The sequence below is a fragment of the Gnatocerus cornutus genome, chromosome 3 (genome assembly GCF_029298725.1).
Source record: "Gnatocerus cornutus isolate USDA-ARS CGAHR chromosome 3, icGnaCorn1.1, whole genome shotgun sequence".
NCBI lineage: Eukaryota > Metazoa > Arthropoda > Insecta > Coleoptera > Tenebrionidae > Gnatocerus > Gnatocerus cornutus.
In genome coordinates this window covers 1106989-1116501 of record NC_142235.1, presented here as the reverse complement: position 1 = coordinate 1116501, position 9513 = coordinate 1106989, and the positions used below count along the sequence as shown (strand labels likewise).

The 9513-nt window shown below is 33.3% G+C and overlaps 1 protein-coding gene across 1 annotated transcript in view; it reads right to left on the bottom strand.

Annotated features, from left to right (window-relative positions):
• Window positions 1-2143: 2143 nt before the first annotated feature.
• The window catches only part of mbo (Nuclear pore complex protein Nup88), a 104818-nt gene continuing 97448 nt past the window's right edge, over window positions 2144-9513 (bottom strand). The window contains exons 3-7 of the mRNA XM_088032973.1: window positions 3916-4041; window positions 3593-3862; window positions 3189-3547; window positions 2308-3142; window positions 2144-2260 (exon numbers count right to left, since the gene is read on the bottom strand). Of these exons, the coding sequence (XP_087889099.1) occupies window positions 2194-2260; window positions 2308-3142; window positions 3189-3547; window positions 3593-3862; window positions 3916-4041 (1657 nt within the window). The 3' untranslated portion in view covers window positions 2144-2193. The remainder of the gene's footprint in view (window positions 2261-2307; window positions 3143-3188; window positions 3548-3592; window positions 3863-3915; window positions 4042-9513) is intronic.

The following is a 9513-nucleotide window of genomic DNA, read 5'->3' as shown; positions in this document are numbered from 1 at the left end:
ATTTGCTGGTCCCGTAAAGTGACATTTTAGTGTTGCAAAAAATAATGAAGAGTAAAAAGTTCTCTTAAAATACTAGTGCGTTAAGAAGGCGCAGATTCCGGCAAAGTGGCATTATTATGTGGATTCAAACAACATTAAATGAATTTAAAAAAAAAGATTTCTATTAGTCCGCTAAAGTCGCATTTTGCCGATTCAAACGGCGTCAGCCAAATAACAAGTGTTTATAAATGTTTCTAGCATCGAAGGTGGCTCTGGAATTTCTGTTGTGCACTACTTTGCCGCTTTGTTTTGATAGTGAATATAACTATCTTGAAAATCATTTATAATGTTACTTACGTCAACGACGTTTCAATTAATTAGAACAGTTTTCTTCTCAAAACTTACTTTGCTTTATGATTGAGGTTAACTACAAATGTCAGTTGAAAAATCTAAACTCACATTTATAATGAGCGGCAAATTTCTTTGACATTTCATAGCCACCCTTGATCCTAGAAACATTTATAAACACCTTGTATAAAAAAGTACGAGGCTAGTAAAGTATCTAGTCAAACGACAATAAAACAAAAAGGTACGAAGTTGATAAAGTATTTATTTCGATGCTAGTCCGACAAAGTAATTTCATGGTTAATATACTAGTCAAACAATATCAAATAAAGTTAGAAGATATCTATTAGTCTCATGAATATAGGTACTAGTTCAACAAAGTGACATTTTACGGATTCGAAAAACAATCAATTTAAGGTAAAAAAAAGTGGCATTTTGCTCATTTAATGGACGTCAAGGAAATGTAAATAAGTTAACAGTCCCGTAAATTGGTCAATTAATGTACTACTCTGTTAAAGTATCATTTTTCTTCAGTAGATTTATAATGTTAGGTAAAGTAACATTTCGACATCAAGTATTTGCGAAAAAAATTCAATTAGTCTACTAAATTGACTATTAATGTCCTAGTCCGCTAAATTCGTATTTTGTAAATTCAAACGACGTCAGGTAATAGGTATGAAACCAGTGAAATAGCTATTGATGTACTAGTCCGCAAAAGTAACATTTTCTATAATCAAAACAATAATGAAGCGATATAACATGCAATAAAGTGGCAATCTTCTGAAAAACGTGAAGAAAAGATAAGAAGCTGATAAAGTAACTATAAGGATACTAGTTCGTCGAAGTAATTTTATCTACTAGTCTGATAAAATAATTATTAACGTACTAGTACACTAAAGTTACCGTTCGCGGTCGAGTCTAATAAAGTAGGTATTTGGGTACAAGCCAGGGAAACAAATTTAAGTTATACAAGTCTGATAAAGTGGAATTTTGTGGATACGAAAGAATCAAGTAGATGTAAAAACGTATCCACTAAAAGAAAAATATACTAGTTTCCTAAAGAAGTTATTTCTGAATTAGTTCGCTAAAAGTGGCATTTTTCGGATTCAAACCGCTTTACATAAATGTGAAAAGTAACTCTAAGAGTCCCATAAAGTGGCATTTTGTGAACTCAAAGGAAATCTAGTAAATGTGAAAATCTTATCTACGGCCAAAATAGCAATTAATATACTAGTCCGATAAAGTGGTATTTCTCAGGTGCAAGAGTCTGGAAAACTAAAAATAAGCTTCAAACTCGTTTAGTGTATGTATTTTGTACAAGGTGTTTATAAATGTTTCTAGCATCAAGGGAGGCTTTGAAATTTCTGTCATGCACTATTTTGCGGCTTTGTTTTCATAGTGTTCACAATTATTTCAAATGTCACTTTACGTCTACGACTTTTCAGTTACGGTTTTGTGTCAAAATTTTAGATTTTCAGGCTTCAAACCACAACTTGAACAGTTTGTTTTCAAAACTAATTTTGTTCAATGATTGAGGTTAACTACAAATGTCAGTTGAAAATCTAAACCCATATTAGTAACGATCGGCAAATTTATTTGACATTTCATAGCCACCCTTGATGCTAGAAACATTTATAAACACCTTGTATTATATTACTTATTACTCCTATTATTTAGTTACGGACAAAAAAAATATGTGAGGCAAGTCGGGAAACATGTTTAGCTGAAGTCCCTCTTTTTTCCCTCAATCACTGCTGCCATCAATTTTATATGAACCTATTTTATTATTATACTATTTTAACAGAAATCTAACCTTAAATTATATTCAAAAATACTTTATTTCACAAAATTTTCTACAAAACATGACAATCACTTAATATTAAGCCGCTCCTTGTACTCATTGACTTCTTTGGTCATTTCCTGGATCCTCTCGCTCCTAAAACCCCAAAATAAGTCGCTAAAATTAACAAACGCTTAACTTACAATTCCTTAAGATTGTTCTTGATGGTCGTCGAATGAGTCTCACTCAAAGTCGACACCTTCTTCGTCTCCTGCGCCTTCCAGTTCGCGATCTGTATCTTCTGGTACTTGACCTTCATCTTCAACTTCTCAATCGACGTCTTGTACTTCTCGATCTTCTCCATGTACTGCTCCAACTCCTTGAGATACTCTTTCTCGGCGTCCGAAGGCTCCGACTTCTTCTGCGACACCAAAACCAGCAACTTCTCGCACCTCTTCATCACCTCATCTTGTTTATCCTTGATGTCTTCGTACTTCTCGGCCAAACTCTCCGCTTTTTCCCTCAGAATGTGCTTCTCGGAGTTCATCCGCTCGAGTTGCTTCAACTGGAAGTCCTTCATGAGGTGGAGCGCCTTGACGTGCTTCTCGATCTCCTCCCTGGCGCGCGTGTGGTTCTCGAAGTACTCGCGGAAGACCTGCGAGGCTCTCTGGAGGAGCTCGTAACACTCCTTCTGCGAGTGGGGAACATCGCCGCCGAGTTTTAAAATCGGTTGGTTGGAGGACCGCTTTAACAGCTTCTGGATGTTGTGGTCGAAGGGCTCCCGCAGCATCTTCTTCAACGGGGATGTTTCTTTGGTGGTCTCCACTCGGACTTCTTCGAGTTTGGGTAAGATTTCCGCTGTTAGAATCCCAAGACTGAGGAGGTTACCATCGGCCAAGACGGCGATGAGGGACGTGGGGTCGTAGTACAAAGAGAAGCCGACGATGGGGTTGGTGCCCTCGGAGGTGGAGGTCTTGGTGCAGACGAGGTACTCCGCCTTGCTCTCCTGGTTGAACACGTCCTCCATGGATGTCTCATCTGAAAAACAAGTCTTAAGAAGTGAAGAGACGTGGTGACAACAAACCGTTGAGTCCTTGAAGATCCTTGACGCAGGAGATGGTGACCGAGTGAACCCCAGCAGAATGCGTGGCGAAGAACCTCCCCGGCCGCGACTCGTCCTTGTGGAGGAAGATCGGACACGTGTACGAGTGCTCTTCCGTGGTGGTCGACAACCCCAGCTCCAACTCCACGCTCTCGAAGCACACCAACTCCTTCGTGGCTTCTTCCTCCTCCACCGGCAACAACAGGAAGTGGAAGATCGTCCCGTTGGAGTTGGCCACGCAGACGATTTCCGGGTTCGTCCCCACGCAGATGATGGCGCACGCCTCGTCACCTCCGTCTTGAGCGGTGGAGGGCAGCGGCCCCGTGACTTTGCTCCTGGTTCTGCAACAACTCTTTCACGACCAGAAGCTCAAAAAGCGTCCTCACCTTTGATCCAAAGACACGTTGACGCAGAAGACTCCTCCATCTCCTCTGAGAACGTAAACGGGCCACGCCAAATTCGAAAAATTCGTTTCTTTGACGAACAGAGATTTCGTGTCAACGTCGAGCTCTGGTTGGCCGAAGTCGAAGTCCACGCCCACTTCGCCGAAAGCCGCCAAATATGAAGTTTTGGAGCCGGGGAACACTCCGACGGGAGTTTCGCCGATTTGGTACGTGGCTAAGTTCACTGCCTTCCCGTTTTCCACGGCGTACAACCTAGAAATGACCGCCAGTTTTTGTTTTTTTTCGTTTTGGAGTGGTGGTACTACCTGAGAGTGTTGTCTGAAGTTAGGGCTAATAGGTGGGTGTGCTTTGGGCTTCCGGGGTGGAAGCGGACTTGGCGGACTTTCACCACTTCGCTGCAGAAGAGGAGGCGCTCGTCGAGGCTGTGGCTTCTGAAAATGGAAAAGTTGGGTTAGGTTTCGGTTTTTAAGACACTCATGTCAAACGTGTTGCTATGGTAATAAAGCTATTAACGCATCCGATGCGGAAATTAAGCTATTAACGCACTCGAAGAAATTTTCAAGAATCTCAAATTTGACAGTTTTTTTTCTTTCGCAAGATTAAACCAACTGTGATGTGTTAATCCACCAATCACAGATCAGAATTTTAAATTACGCGCTAAAAAAAATCCAATTAAGACTGGCCAAGTGCGAATTCAGACTTATTTTCAAAAGAAAATTTAAAAACTTATGGAGTTTTTCAACACTGCTCTGGAAATAGAAATAGAAACTTAAGTCAGTGGTTGGAAAGATTTTTAAGAAAAACTGACTCAATTAAAAAAAAATTTGATTTGAAAATTTTGTTTGTCGGTTTTTCATAAACTTCAAAAATGATGTTAATTAGATATGAAAAAATAAACAAACAATAATAATAAAATATAGTAAGGAATACAATTTTCTAAATTTCCAAAAATGTGTCATAAAAACATAAAAATTCCTTCCATTTTTCCAAAAATTTATAATTTAATCAGCTGTGAATTAAAATTAAATTACTAAATTGAAAATTAATATAAAAATTATAATAAATTAAAATTTCAACTAATTTGGACAAAAAATTTCGAAAATTTTGGTCGACTTGCCAAAAATTTTTTGAAAATACATCCCGTTTTCTGTAAAATGTTGTAATTTGGTAATTAGCTTAATAAATGAGTTAAAAGAACCAACTTCCGCAAATTTCACGTTTACTAGGTTAATTATGGAATATTTTCAAAAAATCAAGTTTTTTGGAAATTTATAAACTTGCTCCATTTGTTTTGAAATTCGGCAGGATCAACAAAGACGCTAAAAGTAGTAAGTTCTGAAAATATGAAAATTTTCGTTTGATGAAGAACTGATCTAGAAGGGAAATAATAGAATTTCAAAATTTTTCATCTCAAATATTAAAAAAAATAAAAATCTGTTTCGCTTTTTAAATAATTTTGTCTTTTAGTGCACTCAACAAACAAGTTTAAGCTAAAAATGTTCTAAATTTTGAAGTTTTACTTAGATCCTATATTTTTCAAAAATTTGTTTTAAATTTATAACTTAATATTCTAAAATTTATTCTTCTAACACAATAATTTGGTAACTTAATGAACTAGGAGACGTTGAAATTAGCAACCTTTACAAATGTCTTCCACTTCACAAATTAGGTCTTCCAAAATCATTTGCAAAATTTTCAAAAATTTTGGTTTATAAAAAATTAAAATTTTTTCCATTTTTTTAAAAATTCGTAATCCAACAAGTTTATAAAGTAAAATGAAATAAATAAAATCTGCGAATTTCTATGTTATATCTACAAAAAAACTAATTTGTACACATTTTAAAATTTAAAAAATTTTGGCCACTTCAAAAATTAAAAAAAAAACGAAATCTGTTTTATGTTTTCATTCAGTGAGTTCAACAATCCAGTCAATTTCAAGTTTCCGAAGTTCATCTTGAAAATTTTTATAAATTCAAGTACATATTTTTGAAAATTAAAAATTCATAAACTTTGTCCAATAATTTTGAAATTCGGCAGGTTCAACAAAGTCGCTAAAAGTAGTAAGTTCTGAAAATTTGAAATTTTTCGTTTGATAAAGAACTGATCTACGAGAAAAATGGTAAAATCTCAAAATTTTTGGTCTTCTCAAATATTAAAAAAAAATCAAAATCTGTTTCGCTCTTTCAATTATTTTGTTATTTAGTTCATTCAATCAAGCTTGAGCTAAAAATGTTTGAAATTTTGAAATTATACTTAGATCTTATACAAACATTATTTTTTATTTTTTTTTATTCAAAAACAAAAAATTTTAAATTGTTATTCTTTTTTACACAATAATTTGGTAACTTCATGGAGAAAGATGATGAAATTAGCAACTTTCACAAATTAAACTTCTAAAATTATTTTCAAAATTTAAAAATCCTGGTGTATAAAAAAACAAAAATTTCTCTCCTTTTTTTCGAAAATTCGTATTCCATTAAAATTATCAAGTAAAATTGAATGAATAAAATCTGCGAATTTCAACGTTATATCTCAAAGAAAACTAATTTGTACACATTTTGAAAAAATCAAAATTTTTGGCCACCTCAAATATTAAAAAAATCAAAATTTATCTCATTTGTTCACTAAAGTGGACTCAACAATCAAATAAATTTCATGTTTCGGAAGTTAATTTTAAATTTTTTTTAAAAAATTCAAGTTTTTTTGAAAACTAAAAATTTGTAAAGTTTGTCCAAAAATTTTGAAATTCGGCAAGTTTAACAAAGACGTTAAAACTAGAAAGTTCTAAAAAATGGAAATTTTTCATTTAATAAACAACCGATCCATTTTTGGTTATTAAATATTAAAAAAATTCAAAATTCGTTTTGCTTTTTCAAAAATATTTTTATTTAGTTGATTCAACAATCCAGTTAAAGCCAACAATTTTCTGAATTTTTAAGTTTTACTTTTCCAAAAATTCCATACTGAATCCAAAAAAATCTTAAGAATTATGTACATATTTTGGACTTTTTATAATTTCTTTTTATGAGTTGCTTAGTATTCGACAGAATGTTTGGAAATTTTTGAGGATTCTTTATGGTAGATTTATAGAACTTTGCAAACTCAAAAAAATTAAAATTTTCAAATTCTTCAAAATACGATACATTTTCCATAAATTCCGCTCAGAATCCATAAATTTCAACTGACACGAATAAAAGACTTGTCAAGTCAAGATGATTTAAAGCATACGTGGCAGAAATTATTTAAAACCCTGTAAAACTAAAATCCCTGCGACTTTATGCCTCGTAAAATCCCAAAATATAATATAAACTATAATGTTTGTTTAATTAAACGCCCCGGGCGAAACGACAATGAAAAAATCTCGCTCGCAAGTGGCGTCGGCGTCGCGACGTCCAAGACGAAGACGTCGCGTGCCGCCGTAGCCCGAAAAAGCGTCGACAAACGCCGCATATTAATTATGCTACGTAACCTTCTAATAAATGTCCGGGCAGTAATGAAAAGAAATTCTAATTAGGAAAATAAGAGTCGGCGGTGGTAAACTAGAGGATTTATGATTTTTATTCCCGCCGTTCGCTCGAAATGGTAATGCGACATGTTTTTACATCAACGGTAATGGATAAGTTGGGTTAAATGTCGAGGAAAAGTTTCGTGCCGATACACGGGAAATTGGACCAAGCGCAGGGCCGGCGCCAGGGGAAAAATCGTCTCTGCCGGCTCTGGCGCGCGAACTTAACACATAACCGGCGGAGTTTTCCTCCGGCATTATTCCGGTAAACCGGCGAGATACGTGGATTCCCGCTCGCACTGCCAAAACTTAATCCGGCAATAATTTTATTGCTTTTTTATGCAAATTCCGGAAAATCTTAAAGCTCGCTTGCGGAATCACATAATTCCGCATTATAACCTATGTGTTCTTAATTACCCGAGGCAAGTTTGAATATTCATCGCCTCCAGCGCCGCCGCCAAGGCGAAAAATTATTACACATGCGAGAAAAAAACGTGCGCCATATTAATTCGACCTTTTTAAAAAATATATGAAGCACGTCTCCGCTGGGACCCGAAGAACACACAAAATGATAAAAATTACAATTTTAAGCGGCATTTTCGGCGCGACACGGACGATGGGGTGTCTTTCTCGCGGCCGGGGGTGGGAGAGAGAGGGTGGAGAGCGCCGTAAATAAAAGTGATACAGCGAAATATATTAGTATTTTTTGGAGAGCATACAGGAGGATTCTTAATTACCGTATATTTTCCTACCCCTTTCAAGTCATATATCATGACGTACGAGGGTGCACAATGAATTTTAATTTTTGCGGTGCAGATTTACCGGCAATAAAAGACTTTTAAATACCGGAAGGACCGGAACAAGCGAAAAGCCGATCGAATGGGACCAAGGGCGCCGATTACTGGCCACTGCTTGCGGAATCCAGGTGGCGGATTTCCAATCTTTAAAAAGCCTCTCAACTCTCAAAATTGTCTCAGAGAATTATTGTGCAGAATTTCAAGTTTCAAATCTTTAAAAATTTTGAAATTTCATTTTTTTCCAAATTTTGAAAAAATTGCTTCGTAAATTTGAAATTTCCGGAAGTTGGAACTTTTAACTTCAGAATTCTGAAAAAGTGGGACATTTTTTCTGCTGAAATCCTCTAAAATTTTAAAAACAATTATAGGAGTAATTTTTTAATGTTGTTTTAACTTCAAATTGTTTCTCTAGTTCATGATTTTTTTTTAAATAATTTTGAATAAAGGCAATTTTCCATTTCAGAAAATTGTTAACTTAAACTTGATTGTTGAATCCACTAAACGACAAAATTATTAAAAAAGCGAAAAAAATTTTGAATTTTTTTAATATTTAAAGAAGCCAAAAATCATTAAATTTTACTATTTTCCTCCTAGATCAGTTGTTTAACAAACAAAAATTTTCAAATTTTTAGAACTTACTACTTTTAGCGTCTTTGTTAAACCTGCCAAATTTAAAAAAAACTTGTAATTGTAACTTGTAATTGAAATTTCTCAACAATAACTTTGCAAACTTGTAATTTGCGGAAGTTAATACTTTTAACTTATTTATTAAGCAGATTTCCAAATTACAACATTTTTGAATAAATAATTTTTTTTTAAATATTTGTCTAAATTACTTGTTTTGAGATGTAATATTGAAATAATATAATATAAAATAAAAAAAAATATGAAATTTGCCAAAACTATTCGATAAATTTCAAATTTTTGAAAAAATGAGTGAAATTCAAATTTTTATGAACAAAAATTTTTGGAAATTTTGAAACTAAGTAATTTTTATAAAATATGTAAGTAACTTCTTTCATTCGTTCATAGTTTTAAATTTTTATATGAAATTTTAATATTTATAGCTTAAATTCTTACAAATGATCAACAGAAAACAATCAAATTTTAAAAACTTACTAGTTTTAGCGTCTTTGTTAGTTCTGCAAATTTCAAAATTATTGGAAAAAGTTTTCAAAATTTTTGTTTTAAACAAACTTGAATTTTTAACATTTTTCAAAAATAATTTGGTAAACTTAAAATTAACTTGATTGGATTAAATCCAATAAATAACAAAATTAATAAAAAAAAATGAGACAAATTTTGGATTTTTTAATATTTGAGGTAGCCAAAAATTTTGAAAATTTCCAAAATGTGTACAAATTGTTTTTTTTTTAAGTCACATTGAAATTTGTTGAAATTATTGATTTAATTTTACTTACTATTGATGAATCGCAAATTTTTAAAAAAATATGAGCAATTTTAATTTTGTATGGAGTAAAATTTTCGGAAATTTTGTTATTTGCGAAGGTTCCTAACTTCAACTTCATTCTCTTATTAATAAAGTCTCAAATTATTGTGCACATAGAATTAAATTTAGAATTTTAAGTTTTTATTTTTTT